This window comes from Fundulus heteroclitus, chromosome 1 (assembly GCF_011125445.2).
Source record: "Fundulus heteroclitus isolate FHET01 chromosome 1, MU-UCD_Fhet_4.1, whole genome shotgun sequence".
In the NCBI taxonomy this organism is placed as follows: domain Eukaryota; kingdom Metazoa; phylum Chordata; class Actinopteri; order Cyprinodontiformes; family Fundulidae; genus Fundulus; species Fundulus heteroclitus.
In genome coordinates, this window is record NC_046361.1 from 11,742,289 (window position 1) to 11,765,081 (window position 22,793).

The window sequence follows — 22,793 nt, forward strand, 5'->3', positions numbered from 1 at the left end:
TCCCAAACTTCTAGCTCAATTTATATTAATCTCAGTAAAATGCATTTTGTTGATTTATGCAATTATAGATGACTTTAATAATAGGGGAAAAAAACTTTCAGTATTTGACCTGCTGATTGTCCATTTTAATATTTATGTGCAGAACTTCACAGAATCGTGTGCACAGGACATGCACACGCTTCATCGAGTTTTAACCTCCTACACCCAGCAGCCCCCAGAGGAATTTAACCTTTTTTTTTTGTTGTGTTCAGGTTCATTAATGTTAATTCCCTTTGTTAAAAATCCACAGATTATCTAAATTTAAACAAGATTATTTAAATGGAGTTTGCAATTGCTGAATAAAACGCGGTTAGATTTAAGCACCTTATTTTGAGCAGAAATTCAGGAAAAATAAATGCCTTTGGGAGGCTGGTCTTATGCTGCAAAAGCTAATGGGCTTTAATTTCTGAAGACGATTCCAGCTAGTAATAAGCACCATTTCATGCAGCACACTGCTCTGGCTGCACGGAGCAACACAGGGCAGTGTAACCATGGCACCACCGCCCGCCAGACTAGCATCAGCGGGAGGTGCCAGCTACTCATTTTCCACGTCTCCATTTCCACATCATAACAACGGCCGGCAGCGTGCTGATGATGTCACCCTGCCTCGCCGAGGAGGCCAGGAGCGAGACGGGGGAGAGGAAGGAGCCGGGAGGGGGGGGTAAAACGGGAGCGCAGCAAAACAAAAGGAGGTAAAATAAAAATGAAAGGAGGCGAACAAAAAGCAGAGGAAGGGGGAGGACAAAGACAAGGGACAGAGAATGTGAAGGATCTTTTCAAAGAGAAGAGACAAACACGGACCCACGTGCGTCTCACAAAGGAGCTGCACCTGCAGCCTCGTGCTAATCCCCTCACTGCAGCTTAAACGGAGCTGAGTGCCGCCACAGCGTGACTTCTGCACCCAGCAGAGCTCATATTTATCAGGCATCAACAATAAACTCCAACATCCTTATTAGCGATAAACCTCTCAACCATCAGAAATAAACACGAGCGGTGACAATGCAGCCTTCTCTGGGTGAACTGACAAAGATCTGAGACTGGTTTTATTCCATTTTAATGGAATCAAAATCTTTTTTTGTTCTGTTTTCTGATTTCTAGACCGTCAATATCATAGAGACTGGGTGACAATGTCTTATCTCGCAGATGTTTTACTTTATTCTGTTCTTCCAAAGGCAATCGGAAGAGGTGTTTGCTCAGATGGAAGTATGAAAATTTGACTTATTAATGAGAACTGCAGCCTCCACTGTTACTGGCACCCAAGTCTTAAAATCAATGTATGTTACAGAGACTAGGCTACCATCCTCCTCCATGTGCAGGGTGCAAAGATAAGCTCGGGTCTTTATCCAGCCTGCTTTGTCGCAGCTGGTTTAATTATTGGGTCCTGACTGTAGACGGGGGCAAGGATGAAACAATTTGACTTGTTTGAATGAAATGCTCTGCTGTCTTTCCCATTTTGAAGGGTAGCTAAGAGAGGCATGTCCTGTCATGCGTATAGCCCAAAGAGACAGAAAGTGACAGGTTACTAAATAAAAGCTCTCGATACTTTGATCAGTTTTTAACAGAAAGTGAAGCAGAAACTGCAGCTTTGGTTAAATACCATTGCCCATGTCCAGCAGGGCAGGTAATACTATTTACCATTAGTCTAATTCAAAAGGTATAATTGTTGTTTTAAGGCTTAAGCAAAGAGTCATTTTTGAGATTTTTTTTTTTTTTACAGAAGCGTCCAATAATACCAACAGTGGAGACTATTTTCACACTCACTGCTACGTATTTCTGCCATGTTGTAGATCTCAGTTGAACAACATTGTGTATTAAAACTCCAAAACTCCAAACTCGAGTTGAACTTTATTGCACTGCAGCACTTTTCTTACAGGTAATTTGCAGAATAGATGTTGCAGCCTGGGCTGCACGGCAGAGCAGGTTAAAAGTAAAAAAAATAAAAATAAAATCGCTCAACTTGGCTCTTCAGGGTCTTCAAATCGCTGTTTCATATTGAACTGAACAGGTAGGAGTTATCGGGATTCAGTACGTGAACTGTTCATGTACACCGTTGAAATCCTCCACCTGTATTGCAATTAGGGCTCCCAGTACTGTTTGGGAATATCAACGAGGAGTCGCATCCAAGTTACCTCAAGCTGGCAACATAAAAGATTATGATAAATGTCTCTTGCCTTATTGATTTTAATGAAGTGAACTGCAGGGTTTTGAAAGAAAGATTAAAGTCAGACCACCACAGACGTCACCTGCTGAATACGTTGCTTCTAATGTGAAATATAATCACCTGTTTACCAAAGGATATGAAAGCACATATTCCAGTTTTTTTTCTAAACTGAACAGCAGTAGAATTCAAAGACGTTCCCTTTACGAAGAAATGCAAAATCAAACTTTTAAGCATAAAGAACCAAAAATAGGGGAGAGGCTTTCACAGCACGGTTCGTTGCCCACAGACCAAAACATTTCACCAAACAAAGTGTGCCGTCATTAAACTGAAAGACACTCGACCCTTTTTAAAATGGAAGTGCTTCTATTGATTTGGCTTTGGGCATGTTCAGCCTGTTCCACTTAGTTTATCCCCTAAACGCTCCTCTAACCAACATGCAAGAGTTACTGGGCAATATGTTGCATAAAAATCCTTTCCCAGCTTCTGTTCTCAGCTGCCGTCACTGTTTAAACGATAAAAAAAAACGTAAAGAAAAAAACATTTGATGTTTGATGGCAGCAGGAACAGGTATAGAGACAAAAAAAAAATCCAATCATTTCTCTGACGTCTGAGCGCACCGTATCTACATGCTACCAGATGCTGGCAACACTCTTCGGTGTGGACGTTGTTACAGAGAGAAGCCCTCTTAGGTTATTTTCACTAGACACATTCAGGCGGAGTGGTATGAACCCTTAGAAATGTAACATTTTTTAACCTTTCCCTCTTTGACAAGACCTTTGCACAAGGCGCTTATCCTGACACTGGACTGAGCACAAATAACCTCAGAGCCACATCCCTTGAGGGTCATGTGCATTACATGGTTTTAATCTATTTTTACAACCCATCGCTGTTTGTTTAGACCTCAGTAACCCGAAATGAGGGATTCCCTGGGCTTGTGTTAATGTGAATAGCAGGGCAGAAAGATTATCAAGAGTTTTTGAACTGTAGCCTCTTAAACTTAATTTTGCTTGGACCTGTGTAATATGCCAACAAACACATGTTTCCCACACTGTCCCTGGTGTAATGTTTATATGTGTTTATAGTTCTTTATCTGATTAACTATTAAAATGGGTAATGTAACTGGTTATTCATAGAGAAATTATTCAGTTTCTAAATTAAGTGTCAATATTTAGACTTTTTAAATGAACATAGCCTTTCTATCATATATAATTGCATTTCTTTCTGTAAAGTGTACATAGTATACGTACTTTTTAATTGGTCAATAATTCATGAGGCTGATACGATTTTTTTTAAGCAGAAAAATATTATTATTTAGCCGTATCAATTATACTGCGCTGTAGAGATTTGGACTGTTTTTGAGAAAATCTCTTTTATTTAAAGGACAAAGAACTTCTTGTGAGGGGGTTCACAAATAGGTAATATGCTGTTGTTTAAAGTTCCTACAGAGAAGTTTAAACTCTACACGAGATTGGCACCAACATCTGTGATCGGTGCATCTCTAGCAGAGAGAGAAAAGGAAGGAGACGCTTCCCTTTATGCAACATATTTACGTACAGAGAGCAGAGACGTCTCAGAGACAAATGTCTACCTGTGTTGTCCTGTGACTGACTGGAAGACAGATGGGAGGATCTGAAACCACAAAAGAAGCGCAGAACTCTCGCTGCGTTGAAACGACCGGCTGCTGCTTTTCTCCTTTTGCATCAAGGCTGTATTTCTGTTCTGTTTTGGCTGAAAACGCGTCGTCTTCTATTGACTGGATGTTCTGTACACATGTTCACCCGCATCGTCTGGTTACAGTTACGCAGCAGGATTTCATTAAAGCCACAACAACATCTGTTCATTGACATTCAGGCAAAGGCTTTGGTCATGTTCGGATGGTAGGTGCATCTGCACGGCATATCAGAAGGATTTCCGATTGCTGCAGGTCACAACGATTAGATTTGTTTTTAGCATTTATACAGTGGATATTACGGTTAACGAGCTCAGAGCGGTTCAACATTACAGCAAATACAGCTCATTTTAAAGACTAATTGAGGTTTCACACACAAAGAAGGGGAGAGCAGACATTTTAACTTAACTTTAATCTATGAAGTCTGTGTTTCAAAAGATCCGTCATTATCCCATCAGCGCTATAGATGCACATATGGCACAGTAAAGCCCTTTGTTGTTGCAGTTCATCTCCACCACAACGATTCCCCGCAGACACCACAGCTAACCCCAGTTTCTCCCCACAGGTGAGATAATCAGCAGCACTCCAGTTTGCTTTTAAAGGCTGTAAACCTTTAAAAGGGTGAGAGAGGACAATTACCCCCCCCCCCCCCTCTCCCCTCCATCTGCTCATTGCTCTCCCTGGCTGTACATAACGCTCGCCCTCACTGGCTGACGGCGTGTAAAGGCCCATTCATACCGTACTTTTGGCCTACACGTCCGTATTTCTGTGCGTACGTTCTATCCGTTGATTCCTTCATACCTCCGTCCGTTGAGGTGCGCAATAACCAACATTTCCTCTAGGTGGCAGTGCTGGGTGCCAATGATTCGTCACTGATCAAACATGGCGACTGTCCAAGACGTGATTTTGTTGTATTTGCTCCGTAAGTAAACTGTTATTTGTCCCTGTGCCCCGGACACGACACATCATATGTGTTGGTAGTTACGGACAAGCTCTGCAAGTCGTTCCTCGAATCCCGCCATTGTCTAAAGCCCAGAATTCTAACCTTCTTCGTGATTTTGTTGACATTTTGTACTACAAACTCAATAGCGCCCCCACCGTTTTCCGGTAGTATTGCTCCGTATTGATCCGTTTCGTCCGTAATCGTAAGCTCCCAATTTTCGTGTCAAAATACGGACGAAATCGACGGTTAGAACGAATGAAAAACTCCACACGTATCCGTCTTTTACGTGAGGTATGAATGGGCCTTAATGCGCTACCTTTACAGTATGTGTCCATCTGGTTGCGTGCTGACTTGATGCCATCTCACTTTCATTCAGGTCACATTAGAACTGACTTCCAACAAGAGTCTCACATGTTCTGCTGCCTTTAACAGGTTTTCCTTCCTGGGTGACGAGTTTCTCCGCCTGTGCTGAAGAGATGCAACCCCACAGCATTATGCTACCACCACCTTGTTTCGCAATGCGGATGAATGCTCGTGGTGCTATGCAGTGTCTGTTTTCCACAGCACAGCATTTTTAAGGTTGGCCAAGAACTCTCATGCCTGTCAGTCCGGGTGGACAGCCGTGTCTCGGCAGGGTTGCAGTTTGAGATGTTCAACGCTTGGGTGCGATTTCATAACCTAACCCTGCTTTGAACGCTAAGCACATAGACGGACTGTTTTTAGTATTGAGGGCTTGATTATTTTCAGGAGTTTCAGAGTAAAGGGAGCTGAATACATAAGCATGCCACACTTTTAAGATCAGAATCAGAATCAGAATCAAGTTTATTACCAAGTAGGATTGCACTTACAAGGAATTTGACTTGGTGTTGATGGTGCAGACAAAATAGATACATATCCAGAATATATAGTTATGTACACAGTAGACTGTGTGTTAATGTAAGATAAGATAAGATAAGATAAGATAGACTTTATTGATCTCACAGTGGAGAAATTCACATGTAACATCGGCTCTTATAATCAAAAGAAGATGCCAAAAGGAGGAAAAGGTGCATGAGGTATATACAGTGCGTCCACATATATACAGTGGATTGAAAAAAAATAATAATGATAATTTATAACTATGTGGCATTGTTTTGTTGATCTGTCAAAATAAATTCAGCTATTGGGTGCAAAGTGACAAAATGTCAAATTAATTTATAAATATATCGATGATAACAGGAGTCTTTCAACAGTTGAGCTTAATTTTGTTGGAGTTGAACAAATCCGATTTCGCTGAAGACAAATAAGACTCGTTGCCCGTGCCTTTCAGGTTGGCATTTGAGAACCCAGCAGCTGCGGGGGGGAAAAAATGAGGCCTGGCATTTGCTAACATTTGTGCCGGTGTTGCTTGAAGTCCTCTTAAGCCGAATTCATGACTCCACAAATGCCGAAAACTGTTCATCTGTAATTTATGTGAGACTGAAACTCTCTAACCGCGTATTGGAAAAGCTTTTAGGCTTAACAAATATGTTAAAGAACGCAGAAAAGAACAAGTGAACTTATAGGTGACGGCCCTTGAAAGTACAATCAAGCGAAGAGTCTAAACAAATGACGCTTACGCCTCTCGAAAGGTGAAGCGGAGGCTCGCTAAGACTCATTTCCTGGAGATGCGTTAGCGGTCGCTCAAAGTGGGCTTCAGAAAGAGTAAACACTTACCGTGTGCTTTATAGCCGCTTTTAATGGCTATCAAGCCAGTCGGGGACGCTTATCAGAGAACAACATGTTTTGATCCTTTGAGCACATCCTTTGTCATCTCTCTCCAGCTGAGAAGCAAAAAAAAATGTCTGCACTTCTTCCCACATATCTGTAGTCCCCCCAGCACTTATGACAAAAACTCACGTTTTAAATAACATCATTTCCCGCCATGCATAAGCCAAAGAAATAATATTTTCTTTTACCGAATTAGAATAGATGGTGTGGAGCTGAAATATTGTTTGGAATCAACAAACACTGAACAAGTCATGCCAGATGATTTATGTATGTATATCCAACACAAGCAGCAGAGATGGTGTTCCCCTCCATCTGATCTCCCTGCAGGGTTCCTGTCACTGAATGGTGTCGACACATCTGAGCATCCATCTTCCCTCCATTCTTCTTCTTTGTGCCCTCTGGTCCTCTCGCCTTGGCTTTCCCCTCTCGTGAGTTCTCGCTGTTATTGCGACCCGGTCATTGCTCAGTGCCTCCATCAGTGATTTCGACCAGTTTTCTGTGCTGGGTATCTCAGTCAGGCTCACGTTACAGCTACTGAGGCATGAAATTACCCCCCGCGCCCCCCGTGGGGCCATTAGAGATGCTACACTCAAAAGAAAAGAGACAGACAGGAGGCATGATTTCAGTTTAGGAAACCTAAACACTGCTAATTGTAAGAAATTATGGAAAAAATGAGTCACAAATTGATAAGGTTCCCCAGAAATGGTGAGAGGCGCGGTAGCGACCGGCAACATTTTTGTCCCTGGATTTAAAGCGGATGGGACAGCAGATGTAGGCAAAGGGGATCTAGCCATCCGTACACACTAGATTTTTGTTTTTATTTTAAAGTGTGTGCACTACAGGTGATTCTCATACAAAAAAATACAAGAACCCATAATTATTGTCATGATATTTTTTTTAATTCTGACATGATATTGCAATCAATTAATATGTCAGATCCTTTATACATTCTGTGCTTTTTTTTGTTAGTTTGTTTCTTGCTTTGCACCCTATGGACCTGACCACTGAATTACCTGGAGTATTGCAGTACCCCCCCCCCCCCCCCCACCCCCCACCCCCCCCAGCACAAAGCCTGGGTGCATCATTAAAGCTCCTGCTGCACCTGAGACTTGCCAGACCCTGTCTGCCTTCCTGAGCTGCCATCGTCCAGCAATCACAGTTAAAAAAAATATACTTTAAATAATTTCAATAAATAGTTTAATCTCTGATTCTCTGCACTCTCACAACCGACCTAAGTTGTGTCCGTGTCCCATAAAAAAGACGGGCAAATCGATCTAGTGTTAGTGTAAATTCCCCTGTTTTTACTTACTAACCTGAGATGGTATACAACTCAGATTGGCAATGTTTACCAAAATTATTTTAATTTGCTGAAAGCCAGAATAATAAGAAGAGTGATTTTTTTTGTGTGTAATTTCTTCCAAGTGAGAAGTTTACATACACTAAGATTAGCTACCTTTCAGGTTGGGGAAAGCCCAGCTTTGCTGCTAATTCAAAGCGTTTGTCACTTGTGTATGTTTTTTTAAGGCAACAACTCAAACGCACACCTTCCTTGTGTTACATCGCGGAAAAAGGGGACTCTGCGTATGATCAGTACCCTACAGGTGATTGTGTTTTGGAGTAAAATGTCCATATTAACCCCAGAACAAAAGCAATGGACTTTGTGAAGATGCTGACTGAAGCTGGTGTGAACTGAGTTTTAGCACCAACAGTGAAACGACTCCTGTTTTACAGAGATAAGAGACCATCATCTTTGGAGCCAGGATATATTATCTGATTGAAAGTTGCATTTTTGGGCCTCATAACAGCGCTACATGTGGGATGGAAAAGGGAAGGCCTTTTTCTTCCCCCACTGTGAAGTATGAGTGGGGAAGTATCATGCTGTGTGGGTGTTCTGCTGTAGAAAGATCTGACAACATCAGCCAGGAAGTTAAAGCTTGGCTAAATGTGTTGTCCAAATGGGCGGAGGCACTAATCATACACCCAAATTAGTTTTGAAGTGGCACTCACAAAGCTCTGAACTCAGTCCGAGATAAAACTTGTGGGCAGTTTTTGTGTCCAAGGTCGCTTTTTTTTAAGCTCAGTTACACCAGTTCTGTCAGGATGAACCGGTCACAATTACAGCAAACTACTGTGAGAAGCTCTTTGAAGTTGTGCATTTTAAAGGACTACCAAAGACTAAGAAAATCTGTGTAAACTGACTTTGTAGAAAGTAATAAAATATGGTCGACCTTGAGACTTAATTTTGTTTTTAGCATTTTTTAAGGTAAAGGGAATCCAAAGTGATTAACATACATGAAGTAAAGCATTGCAGAACTGAAAGATATCGAGAGGTGAAGACTCTAGGGACACTTGAAATACTAAGAAACAACATTATTAGCAGACCAACATGTTTAATCTGCCGAACCTGAAATTTCTTGGATTGCTAAAATGTGCATATTCCTTTCATCTTTCTGTCAGACGGCAGCATGCAGCGTTCAGTAAATATCTGTGTGCCATGTTTGATAGAAAGGGGGCAGAAATGATGCATGGCTCCTGGGTTTACCCTTGTACTGCTCTGATTCTATATGGCTCTCTGGGCATTCTTCTCCAGAAGGCCTCTGAATTCCCAGGTGACTTTCTGCTCATCTGCATTACAGTGTTCTGGCAAAACAAGAGCGTCAGTCGCTCTCGTTTTTTTTTTTAACATACGTGTGTTTGTGTGCACATGTAACTGCTGTCTGTCCCAGCGGTGGCTGTGAAGCACAGATCGACCCAGAAAGCCTTCTGGTGTGATTCCCCTCGTCTTCCCCAGCCTTCCCTTTGATTCTCTCCTTTTTTACTTTCAAAGCATTTTGTCCTTTTTGTGCCTCTTTGTCTTCTTTCTTCTTTTCCGTCCTAACACTATTCCCCCTTTGGGCTTTTTCTCTTTTTAAATTTTACTTCTTGTTTCTCTCATGCGCACTATATCTTTAACACATTGCTCTTGTTTTCCTCTCCTATTGGTCATCCCCAATTTGTACGTTTACTCTTCATTTATCTTCCTCTGTCTGTATCTCAGCTCTGCATTATTCTTGTTCAGGCTCGTCACACAGCTTTAAAACAGTGGCTGCCTCCTCTAACAAACACATTTGGTCTTAACGTCCCTGATGTCCCTCTTCTAAGACTATCCTCCCTCTAATCAATCAATGTGACCCACATAAAGCCAAGTTTGAACTCAGGCCGCTTTGATGCTCTGACCCATTTTACCCAAACTTGTGTCTCTGTAGTAAACACTGCTTTTACTTCCTACCAGGGGTGTCAGATGGAGCTCCATGACGCATTTGGAGTAAGTGTAGAGAGGAACAGTCCGAGGGAAGTCAGCGAAAACAGACGGCGTGCTGTGGAGGTACGACGCTGTGATGAAGGTTTCCCAGCCTTTGTTACAGGCTTGAGGAAGATTTAGAGCACCCAGGTCGACCCCAGGTTGTCTAGTTTCCAATATTAAATGTTTGATTCTCACCAAAGGAACAACTAAACAATGACTGTCGAGGGGAAATCCCATCACTTCAGATAAGTAACTGGGAGACATAATTGAGACGCAGCCACATTTAAATGCCTTTCTCCTGACAGGCTGAGGTTATCTCGTTAATTAGGGAGTCTTCTTGGCTCTGCGGTGAGCCTGTAGCAGGCTGTTTATTTTACACACACACGCATTAAAGCTTGGTATAAAATACTGTTAAATCCAAGCTATGTTTTTTTTGTTTGAACCTGACTGACAGCTCACAGAAGGTGAGTGTACCATTATGTCTGGCTTCACATTAAATGGTGGTGAACCCCGTGGAGCAGCGTGGTGGAACGTTTTATGAGTTTTTAAACAGAAGACTAGTTGGTGGCTAAATTTTAATGAAAGTGGTAGGGATTTTAGGTCAATTGTCGGTTTAGGCCTTGCAGATTTTCCTCCTTGTTCTGATGCTCGGTTCAAACTTCCACCATTCTTCTTCGCCACGTCTAGATGCCTAAATGCATTAGGTTGTGTCATGTGTTTCGCTCATTTCCTGTTGGTTTTAACAAGCTTCTGAACACCCTCGCTGCAACAAAGGCATAAAGGCTGCTAGCTAAATTCATAATGCCACCCTAATATTGGACCAATAGGTTAATGAGTGTTTAAACTAAAATAAATGCCACCTTTAACTTCTCACAGTAAGTCCTTTTCCCCCCGCTGTAACGGAGGACAGTAACAGGCACAAAGAGACACAGCCACAGATACACACTGTGAAGTCTCCAGCCTCCCCTGCCCCACATCCCTCAGCTCCGCGCAAACAAAGGGCAGCACTTCCTGAAAGTCAGGAACAGCAGGGAACAGCTTCCTGCAGGATTTCGCCGCAACTTGAAGAGAAGGAAGGAGGCTTTTAAAAAGCAATCACCATAACGGTACGAAAGAATGTCTAAAATAGTTCGCTCCTGAGCGGCTGCCGCCAAGTGGAATAGTTGACTTTAAACCTTATAGGCATCAGCGATTACAGGTCTGATTTGTTTATTGCCAAGGACTGTACGAGATAATGTCACAGCAGGAGTCTTGGCTGGAAAGCTAATATGCCGATCCAATAACACAGCATAAATAAAAGCCCTCATCGCAGCAGGGTGAGGGGAATGTTGTGCATCATAAACGAGCATAAAAATATCCATTTTGCTGTATATGTGTGGGCTTTGGCAGACAGTAAGGGCTTGCCCCCCTGAGCTGATTCACTCTACATCACCATGTTCAGGCACACGCATGTAGACAAAGAGTTAGGGTTCTTGAATGACCTTCAGGAGAAATAATAGCTTCAGAAATCTGCAGTCAGGTTGAGAGAGAGAGCATGTCTGCCTCTGAGAGAAGCAAAGCGAGAAAGAGAACAGCTGGAGAGAGGAGAGAGCGAGAAAGGGACTCAAGATAGGAAATTGCTGCAGTTTTCCCTCTTTCCACCCTAAAGTCCTCTGCCAACATGGTGTAGTTCTAGTACTTTTTCTCTTTTAGTCTACCAATCCTTAGTTTTCATCTTTGTCTCTCCGTCCTCTTATGTTTCTCTTTGTAACACCTCTTAGTTATCCAGGCTGCTTTTCTGTCATCTGTCTATCTTTAGATGTTTTTTTTAAGCTAAGTTTTCTCTTGAAACCTCTGTTTTACAATTTACTGTTCTAAACAGGAGAGGTTAAAGGTGAACCAGACAAACAGAGGTTGGTATGCAGTTTACTTCAAGAACAAAGAAACAAAGCCAGAGCAAGTCATTATGTAAGATTGACACATCACTGCCCACAATTTTGATAGTCAAAGAATTAGTTAGTTGATTAGGGATGCACCGATCATAATTTTAAGGCCGATTTCTGATCTCTGGTTTTTCTAATGCTCTGACCTGCTGACAACAGTTTTAGCCAGTTCTGATTTTTCTTTACAAATTGGAATTATTAAATTGGATTATTAACCGTAGTAAGACAATAGAGTGGAGGAATAACTACAGGACAGGGCTGCAACAATTTCAATAAATGCCAAAGGGTCAGGAAACTGAGATTTTCGCATCTAAAAATGCAATCAGCAGGCGTCATGTGCAAGATTGTAAATCCCTGCTTTAACTCTGAGGTTTCCAAAAAGCTGCCAGTGTTTCCAAATCGAGCATGTTCCATCACAGGCAGGTTTTGAAATTGCAGAATGGTAATACAAAGCGGCTTTGTTGTTCAGCCTTCCTGTTTTCTGTTGAATGTCTTGTTCTCTCTCCACGTAGCAGCCTGAATGAACTGCCAGGGTAGAAAATGGTTATCTTATAAAAGATACATTCTCACACCTTTTGTCCTTCCCCTGACTTCATTTTAAACACCTCATTGGTAATAAAAATAGCAAAGTTTGAGTCTTCTCCCCTGAGTGAGAACGTCCACACCAAAGAGCATTGCTGTTAGCGTGACTTGGTAGCGCTTCAGTATGGGGCGTTCACTGACCAGATAACAATTGGATTTTTGAGATTATGACCGGCCAGTCACTGGATGTAATGATTGGGACTTGGTGTTAATGTCTTCTAGATTTAGTTCAGGTTTCATTTAAAGTTTTAATTTGGTCGGTCTGGCACTTTGTGTTGTCTTTACTTCCTGTTTTCTGTCTCTCCTGCTTCTCAGAGCTTTTTTTTTTTTGTCTCCTGTTGGTTTCTTGTTTTAGTCATTCTTATGGTGCGTTGTTTCCGTTTTTCTTCTTTCTTCTCTGTTTGGTTTATTTCTGTTCAACCATTCATTCCATCAGCTTCCCTCTTCTCTGATTTCTCAGTCTGCTAACTAGTCCCCCACCACTCTCTGCTTCCTCTAATCAGCTCTCCTCAGAATATACTTCCCTCTGGCTTATTCAGCCTCTGCCACTTCTGTTTTCATCCTTCCATGTGCTACCGCTGTTAGGATGCTCTGTTTTGGGCTCTGTCATCCGCTCGTTTTTGCATTCACCTTGGCTTCCTGGTTACCTGCCGGTGTTTGAGTCGTCTAACCTAAACACATAACTGACCCACGGGCAGGACCGGTCCAGCTGCAAATCGTCCTGCTCTGTTCACAAGCCGTTTTCTTGGGGCATCTTCTTAATTTTCGTGAAACATAAACACTGAATGTCAGTAATACAACCCACAGGGCAGAGCGTTACTATCCCAGTTAATTCAGTTCCATTTAACTTACTTCAGTAGCATCAGTTCACACCAACGGACACGTCAGCTCTTTTATACGCAAAGAAAAAAAAGCAGATCCAATTCAAGTCAACCCACTCAGTCACGGCAACGTGGCAATTTTCATCGTATCCGCTTCCATTCTGCTTATTCCTCTGTTAGCCGCTTCGATGGAAACCGAAACACACCAGCAAACCCTGTGAATAGTGTTTTCTTCGGCGTGTGTTTACAACACACGGGAGCTGGCATAAGCACAGCAAAAAGACAGAGGGGTAATGGCTTTCACCACAAACAAAAGCTGCCCTGAAACAGACCAGAGCACTGCAAAAACGGATCTAAAAATAAGTAAAATGTTCTTAAAGTTAGTGTATTTATGCTTGATTTGAGCATGTAAATAAGATTATCTGCCAATGGAATGAGTATTTTGACCCCCTAAAATAAGATAATTAGACATCCTGCACTTGAAATAAGATGATGGAGATGAATTGTTCCTGTTTTTAGTGCAAAAGTCTTATTCCATTGGCAAATCATCTTATTTACCTGCTCAAATCAACGACAAATACACTCATTTTAAGAACATTTTACTTATTTCTAGTTCTGTTTTTGCAGTGAGGGAAGCCTGAAGTGGTGACATAGCATTTTGAAAACGCCTTCACTTCACTTTTAACATGAATTCAGTTTTACTTTCTCTACCGCCTTTATTTTCTGTGTCCCCCCGAGCTTCTTCATATCCATAAGACGAAATACCAAGAAAAGAGGTGGCCTCTAAGTCCTGTCCTCTATCTCACATTAACCCTCTTTAGAACCACTCCTTCCCTTCCTGCTCCCATTCCTCGGTAACTGAAGCACATCCGTCCCATCATCAAACCCAACCTTGCCACCTCCAAAGGTCACCCACAGCTGGAGTGGATCGATTGGTTTTGGAACAGGAAGGGCGGACGAGAAGACGACAGAGAAAAAAAAGGAATGAGCGAGTGACAGCCTTGGTGTGACGGAGGTACGGACGGTTAAGTCGGGCTGAAGGAGGAGAAGGACGCGGGAGGGATTTTAAGGGAAACGAGGGAGAGAGAGAATATAAAAGCGACGCATCAGCATTCCTACGCGTCTCTGTGGGAGAGACGGGAGGAAGAGGAGAGGATGATAGAATGGTGATGATGAATGGGGAGAAATAAATTAAAAGAACGCGGGGGAGCTGTGGGTGAAGGATGGGAGGAAAGAGGGACGGAGAAAACGTGGAGCAGAAAACAATGTCGGCTTAATTGAATTCTTTATCCGTAATGTATGTTTTACATGGCATGCGCATTAGAGGGCAGCGTTCAGATATGGTTCATGCCGTTTTGAGGATAATATACAACAAATTTCCAGCCCTGAAAGCAGTAATTCAGATGCTAAAATCGGAATCCAAAGCATTTGCATCCTTTCTTTACTCCTTTCTTTTTGTCTGCATCTAAAGTCACAATAGTCTCAATCTGACACATTTTGGAACACAACGTTGAAATAAACATGAAATATCGGAAATGCTCCACATGTAAGATGCAGCAGATCCTGTTCAGATCACAATACAAGGTGAGGAACCTGGCAGAGGAATCCACTCTGTGTGGACTCCTTTTTGAAGCCAACTCATCAAAAGCCTGATTTCTGCAGACAGACCTTTTTTTTTTTTTTACAGTCTCTCCAATCCCCACTGTGATACCGGCTGCCTGCAGCAGTAGCAGAAAGGTGCAGCCCCAGCCCTGCATACCTCTGCTTCTTAAAGAATATCGATATCGGTGCAGACGGTGGGCTGCAGCTGCCACGTAGTCAATAATTCAGCAGCCAGACTTACAGCAATGAGGTTTCAGACCTCCGTTGTCTTGTGTTCACGTCGTACCTGCGTTTACGTGGGTCAGAGCCTTTCTGTCTCTCCTTATTCATTATCATCTCTGTGTATTTGTGCATGTCCTTCGCCTCTCTTTATTTCCAAAACATAGTTTTGTTATCCCTCCCTAAATTCTTGTTATGGTTTCAGTTTATATCTCAGTCGTCTTAAATGGCCTGTAAAAGTAGTCACACCCCTTGATCTTTTTCATCCTTTTGTTTCATTACGACCACAAACTTAAACTTTATTGGGTGTTTATGCACTGAACAGCACGAAGAAATGCCCTATTGCATAGTTTTTGTTTTTGCTAATAAAAAAAACATGGCCTGCGTTGTTACTCAGCCCCCTTTACTCTAATACTCCTGAACAAAATACAACGCAACCTATTGCTTTCAGGCGTCACCTAATGAGAAATACCAGTTTGATCACAGTTGTCTTTTGCAGGTCTAAGAGGTTTGTAAATGGTACATACATGGTAGCATAAACTGAAAGGATGGAGAAGAAGAGCATTAATCAGAGAAGCAAACGATATGCCCAAGGCTGAAGAGATGCTCTCTAAAAAATCTGGTCTATATGGAATACTGGCAAACAGAAAGCCATTAGACAGACATGTGGAAGAAGATCATCTGGGCAGATGAGATCAAAAACGTTTTGGCCAATGTATAAATTCAATGAAATACAGAAAACTAGCAGCACGCCTCACCCTGAAACAGATCAGTCCTACAGTAAAACATGGTGGCAGCATTATTTCTGCATAAGCGTTTCTTCACCAGGGACAGGGACACTGGGTGGAGTTGACAGGAGGACGGAGGGAGATAAATACAGGATCCGACTGGGAGAAAACCTGTTCGAGACTTGAAACTAAAGATGAGGTTTGCCCTCCAGAAGACAGCGACCCTGAACCTACAGCCAGAACTACAATAGGATGATTTAGATCAAAAACAATTCACTTGTTAGGATGGCCAAGACAAAGTCTACACCTGAATACGATTGAGAGTCGGTGGCAGGAGCAATTTCGCAAACTTGTAGATGTGCAAAGCCGATAGAGAACAAACGCATGGGACACTTTTAAAAAAATTCTATCTGTCTGTCTATCTATCTATCTATCTATCTATCTATCTATCTATCTATCTATCTATCTATCTATCTATCTATCTATCTATCTATCTATCTATCTATCTATCTATCTATCTATCTATGTATATGTGTTTATTCAATGTATTGTTGCTCCTCCACTTTACAATATACAAAATGTGTATTGCTGTATAACAAAATCACCAAAGCGTAAATTAAAGTTGGAGGTTCAAGGTGACAAAATGTGGAACAGTTGAATCCTTCTGCAGAGCACGGTAGCTGCACCGTTCATCCAAATGTGTAAGACATATGAGCGAGAGTTTCCGCTGCAGATGAGCACGAACACAAATTCTGAATCATCGTTAGCAAAGTCAGGAGGGTATGTGCTTACTTCTGTGGAAGGGACTTTGCGCGTTTGTTCAACAGAAAAAAGACCAACGTGTGGAGTGAAACAGTTTAGTCACACACGGCGAGGTAAGAGCCGGAAGAATCCTCAGCAAATCAGTCATTTAGTCAGTCACCAGAAACACACGACAGACGGAAATAACTATTGCACATTTACTTCAGCTTGGGGAGGCGTAGTAGTAAATAGACTTCAATGCCTTTGTCTACAAGGTATTCGAAGAAGCTGTTTAAAATGTATGTAGTCTTATATTGAGAATGAGAAATGTGATTATTATACAAGAAAAAGCTCAAAAGCAGATAATTCTAACACTAGCAGTAATGCGTTGCATGTGTTGGGGATTTCAGCAGACGTACAAAGCCTTCATCACGGTATCATAGGCGGTGCACATCTAACACGTCTTTTCCTAAATGTTTTTCTCCTTTTACAATGATGTCCACAATTAAAGAGAGACTGTATCTGCTGCTGCAGCTGTCTTTGTCATGTGACCTGCTGTTCTTGCTTCGCTCTAATATCATGACTAAAATATAACTAGTTATCCTGAGGGAGGTGCTTAGAAAGCAGGTGAAACACTGCTCAATTTAGATTTACAACGTTCAACGCAAAGCACTGAATGTTGTTAGCTGAGTAATTAAAAGCTGATATCAACACATTATCTCCAGACTTTGTGCATTTAGTTTCTTTTCGTAACCAAAAAAAAAGTTTGAAAAAAGTGGCCAAAGTGGTACTGCTGTGTAAAGTTGACGGGATGGAAATACCAGCACCCAGAAGGTCCTATGCATGAAAACAGGCAAAATCTTGATTGGAAAATTCATAAAATATCAAATGAAGACGTGTGTGCGTTCTACATTCATAACACTGAAACTGGTGCCAAGTTCAATCAGTAAAAACAATATTAATGCAAAGAATGAAATAACCAAGCATCCCTCTCAGCTGCCCAGCAGCCTTACACAAGATGAAACCTTATGACTGTTTTGGAGGAACACAGTGTTCACCCAAACAAAAGCAGACAAAGCCAGATCAGCTGCCAGAAACCAAACCATCCGTCCAACTCTGACCCGCATCAGGGGCCTCCACCAGGCCCAGGGCCAGGCCCATCAGGCCATGACAGGTTGTGGGAAAGGGACATTCAGCACAATTAAAAAAAAATAAAATGGGAAAATGTACATGCTGATGAATTTCCTTCAAAAAATTAAACTGATCAGAAACAAAAGTAGAAAGTCTAACAAAGCTTCTTCAAGGCAGAGCCTAACATCAATTGGGTTTTGTTTATCTTTAGTGTAGCTTCCCTTGACATCAATTTGCTCCTTCGGTTTTCACTCAAATGTTTTCCTGGACACACTTGGTTTAGGGAACAATTCCCCCGAGTGGTGGCAGATAGGCAGAAATGAAATGAACACAAGATGAGATGAGAGACAGAATCCCCTGAGGCAATGAGACAAAACAGTCACACACAAAAAAAAAAACAGTTTTTGGAGAAGTAAGTGAATGGGAGGCTAAATCAGGATCCACCTGAACCCTGAGTGTTTTAGATCACATTAAACAGATGTCAGACTGTAGCCATAGGAAACATCCTATATTTAGCTCTGTAGCTCTAAAAAATCTGTTGTTTATGAAAGCACTTTGTAGAGCATTATATCACCTGATGTGATAAGACTAAATGGATGGGCAGAGCTAAAAAAGGGAAAATGAGGACAATGGGCCTGTACCCATTTAAAGCTTGTGCACAACTCTAAACAAAAAAGCAGATATTGATGTGGAACAGCTGAATCTTTGTAATCTTACCTTGTCAAGCTCCTGCTGCAGGACTTGTTTGGCGACCTCCAGGTCCTGCAGCCGGACTCTGAGCTCTTCGTTTTCGTGCTCCAGACGACTCCTCTTCTTCTCCACGCTGTCCAGCTGGCTATGGATTCGAATGGAGACGTCCTTCGCCACCTGAGGGAAGGTTGCAGGAGAGGAAGTTAGCTGACTGAGCTACAAAACCTCCTCAGAATTTTGAATGAAAGCAAAATACAGCTTATTATAAAATACATATATAAATATGTATATATATTTATGTTTTTACTGACATTACAACTCTTGCATTTTGATTGTCAATCATGTCACACTTGTTTTGCCATCATATATATATATATATATATATATATATATATATATATATATATATATATATATATATATATATATATATATATATATATATATATATAAATGAAATAAGAGTATATTTCTGACAAAATAATAATTATTATTATTCTCCAAAGCCACAACAACAAACCACAACAAATTAGTAGCAAGTCTATAACCGCTGATCATTTATACTGTGCAGCTTCAGATTTTACATTCTTGTACAAATCTTACATTTATGACCAGAAACAATTGAATTGATGTCTTCTTGATTTTACCAATTGACATTGAAAACATTAGAGATGCACTGATCACACCTTTTTCCTGGCCGATACCGATCTCTGCCCATTTTGCCTGATTCTGATCACAAAAACATACATGAATAAAAAGTGTGCAGCATCTTCTTTGATAGAGGTTGTAGTTTTGAATCCAGCAGAAACAGAAGGACGTAAAATATTGTTTTATTTCCATATGTTTTACTAAACAAAACAAAAAAAGCATCAAATGGCGAATATATGGGCCGCATAGGGCTAAACATTACTTAATTCTGAATTTTGGTGCCATTAATCAACAGGTAAAAAAAAATCTGTTTTTTTTATTATTTAACTTGCTGATCGCAGAACATACCTTATCGATGGAATTTGTCAAATTTGAAATCAATTCATTTCAATATTTTCTTAATCTCAAAAGAAAATGAAATGCTGCTGTAACTCATATTATGCAGGTTTCCATCTTGTTGAGCTTTCTCATGTCACTGGCTCTGATGCTTGCTACCCCAAGAGACGATGGCAGGAGAGACCAAGTTCTCTACAAGAGACAGATGATTTAAGAGTAAATGTTTGATGCTGCTTTAAAAATAACCTGCCATTATGGCACACTGCTTATACGATCACTTATGTATATAGAAAGACTATAACAAAAAAAAAAATCAAAAATGCATTACACATTGTTGTTCAGTAAGTGAGAGTAGTGTTTTATTTTGGTCAAACAGTTTTACTTTCTATACATACCGGCTCACATTCATAAAGGGGAGACATTTTTTTTATTTTTTTTTTTATCTAATGAACCCCCAACAGACCCAGCAGGCTTGATATTTCATACATAAATTGATCTCATGAAAGTCTGATGGCGTTCCCCCCCCCCCAGGGGCAGCTCTTCATTAAAAGTTTGCAAAGTCAAAGAGTGAAACCGAAGCCAACCGCTTCACGTCTGCGAGAACACTCAGACGTAATCGTTCTCTAATCTTTGCCGTCGCGTGCTCGAAACCTCAACAGTCAAATAACAGGCTGAACAGTTCAGAACGTGGTCAGCCAACCACACGCGAGTCAATATAACATTAAATCCCATCACAGAGGCTTTGACTCTATTTTAAACTGCATTTGGTTAAACAAAAGAAGTCAGACCAGTGAGGAAGCAAACCGTGAACAATATGCCAAGTATAGCCACGTGTTCCTAAAAGAGGACAATCAAACATTTTGTAACACAAACACAAGGGCAGAAGTGGGCAGCCTAAATGGTTAAAAATGTACCTACACATGTTGTACATATCCTATAATCCGCTTACATATGAAATATTAAACTGAAAAGGAAATTTGATAAATTTTTTTGGAGAATGACTTTCACAAGTGGCTGAAATGAGTACAGAATTACTTCAGTCTATTACCAAATGAGTAAACCAGCACTTCAGCTCATTTTGGGTTTAAAGGCGGTCGTGATGCTCCTTTGACAATATCTTTCTCCCTCTTTCTTGCCCATATGTTCTGCCACAGAACTTCTTAACCTCGCCTGCAGGCTGAAGTCTAGTGGTATTTGTGCGTTCGCAAACATACGAGAATACATCTTGTCCCGCTCTCGCCTCAACCGTGAGTCGGCCTATCACGTTGCAGCATTGTGTCTTAAGGCAGGACATACCAGCTGTGCTGAAAGCAGGAGGTGCCGAGCCCACAGCCAAACCAAAATATAAACGTGGCAGCGCAGGAGGACGCATGAGTAGCTGCTGCTTTCACATCTGTTTAGTCTGAATTCACGACTTCATCTTTGAAAGAAGAACAGCGAGAAGCGCCTTGTGCATTTCTGGATGGCAATTTTGAATGGATATTTGTGCCTGCTTACGACATTTTCATTTGATACCGCGATTGGCTAAATCTAGATGCCGCTTCGCCCAATCAGCTCGGAAAGTTCTGCTGAATGTTCCTCCTTTCCTCAAACCGATTCAATGGGAGCAGACCCAGGTTGATAATGTGTGGAACTAAAATGAGAGTGCTGCACATTATCAATCTGGCTTGCCAGGTTAAGTGCTTCCACCATGGGAATCCCCTTTTCTCTGTGGAACACCCCTAGATTACTGGGAGGTTGCTGTCCCTCCACCATCGGTTTCGTGCCTACGGTGGAGGAAAACCAAACATCACTAGTGTTCTCAGGGCTTTCACCAATGAGAGGATGCACGACGGGGTGGCTGCAGCTCACTGAACCTGACATCCTGTGCAATAATTGAAAGATGACACAGCACTCTGTGTTGACTAGAGTCCACAGAAATCTAATTAAAGGCTGAAGTTTTGTTTTTGTCAGTCACAGTGCGTCTGTAGGAAAATATAAATATAAACCCTAGCCTGAATAATTCATGCCTTCCTTTGTTCCCCCAGCAATTGGCCCTTTTGCAGTTTGGGACGTGAGCATCTCTCCAGGTTTCAGCCATGTTCCATGGGGAGCACAGCACAAACTGACCTTTATGTACAAGAAGCCTGGATTTATTGGTGTGGAAACCATGGATTTATTCTTTTTTTCTTTTTTTTTTTGCAGCTGCTTGTTGAGATCCTTTTGGTTTCAGCTAGAGCAGTGACATAACATGATGCACATATAGAGGCCTTGCCTCCAAAAGAAATACAATAACTTACTAGCAGTGCTGTCAGTCAGTCAGTGGTCTTCAATCCACAGTGGTAAACGCAAAACACATCAGTTCCTTGGTCTAAGATATGCCACCCCTAATGACCTCCCTAGGGCTGTTTTGTGCACACTCCAAGTTACAATCACTGGTTTTTTCCTGATTTATCCTAGAAGATCTCTCCAGGATCACATAATCTATCTTATAAAATGTACAACGTAAGCCTAGAGTTTGTTTGCAGTGTAAAGGCGTGTTTAAATAGCAGCTCAAGTGTTTCTGCATTACATTGGATTTATCTGACAATTACACCTCAGATTAATCCGAACTGCATATAGGGGACTTTCCGTTTCCTTTTTTAACATGTCGATGCCAATCTACAACACATATCTACATTTAGGTTTTCCTTATAGATGTGCCTGAGAGCTATAACCGTGTGTGGGAATGCCTGCCTCTCTGTGTGTTTGTTTGAATCCTTGCCAGTGCGCAGCTGAGTCCCACAATGCCGGCCCTGTACTGCCCACTCCCATTTGACCCAAGCACCCCCTGCCTGGGCTCCACCATGCTCCAATTCATGTTTTTATAAGAGTGTGTTTTGTGTGTTCGCTCCCTGGGGATTCTGATAACGTTATTTAAAGCTCTCAGTTGTAAAGTCAGAAATAAATATTCTAACAATACCCTATTATGCTCATTTATTTGTTTAGTTCCAGTTCATTTCCCATATTTCCAGATTTATCTTTCAATTACGGTCTTTTCTTATATTTTAGACCACAGTATTATTCAGCTATAGTCATTCTATATTGGGCAGACATAATCCTAAACTTGTATTGTTGCACATCTTTATTTCATCCAGCATTGTGTAGGCACCAAGATAAATTCCCAGCAGTGTACGCTAACGCTGTTGTTAAGGTGCCCTTAATATGGTTGTGCTGATTCAGGGAAATATTTGGCTCTTTAGCCACTAAATGCACCACAAAGTGGTTACCTGTTTGAGCGACTGTTCATAAAGCCCAAACACCGTGTTGAAACTGCTGCCATTTGCAAAGCGGTACAAAGCTGGAGGATGTAAATTTAAAAGTGAATTCCTTTATCTCTTCAAATGCAATATTACGGTAGGTAAAAGGTGCATACTAAATAAACGGAAGGACATTACATAACTCTGTTAAAGTGCATCTGTCTTCAACATCAGATGCCCCGATAGAGCACTGCAGTAACCTACTCCAAACATTGTGCTGTCGCTGAAATGAACACTGATATTACTTATAA

The 22,793-nt window shown here is 41.4% G+C and overlaps 1 protein-coding gene across 2 annotated transcripts in view; it reads right to left on the minus strand.

The window, feature by feature from the left end:
• soga1 (suppressor of glucose, autophagy associated 1) overlaps positions 1-22,793 on the minus strand; it is a 132,789-nt gene that overhangs the window by 84,288 nt on the left and 25,708 nt on the right. For both annotated transcript variants that reach the window (XM_012866766.3, XM_012866765.3), the window contains exon 4: positions 18,308-18,457. In XM_012866766.3, the coding sequence (XP_012722220.3) occupies positions 18,308-18,457 (150 nt within the window). The remainder of the gene's footprint in view (positions 1-18,307; positions 18,458-22,793) is intronic.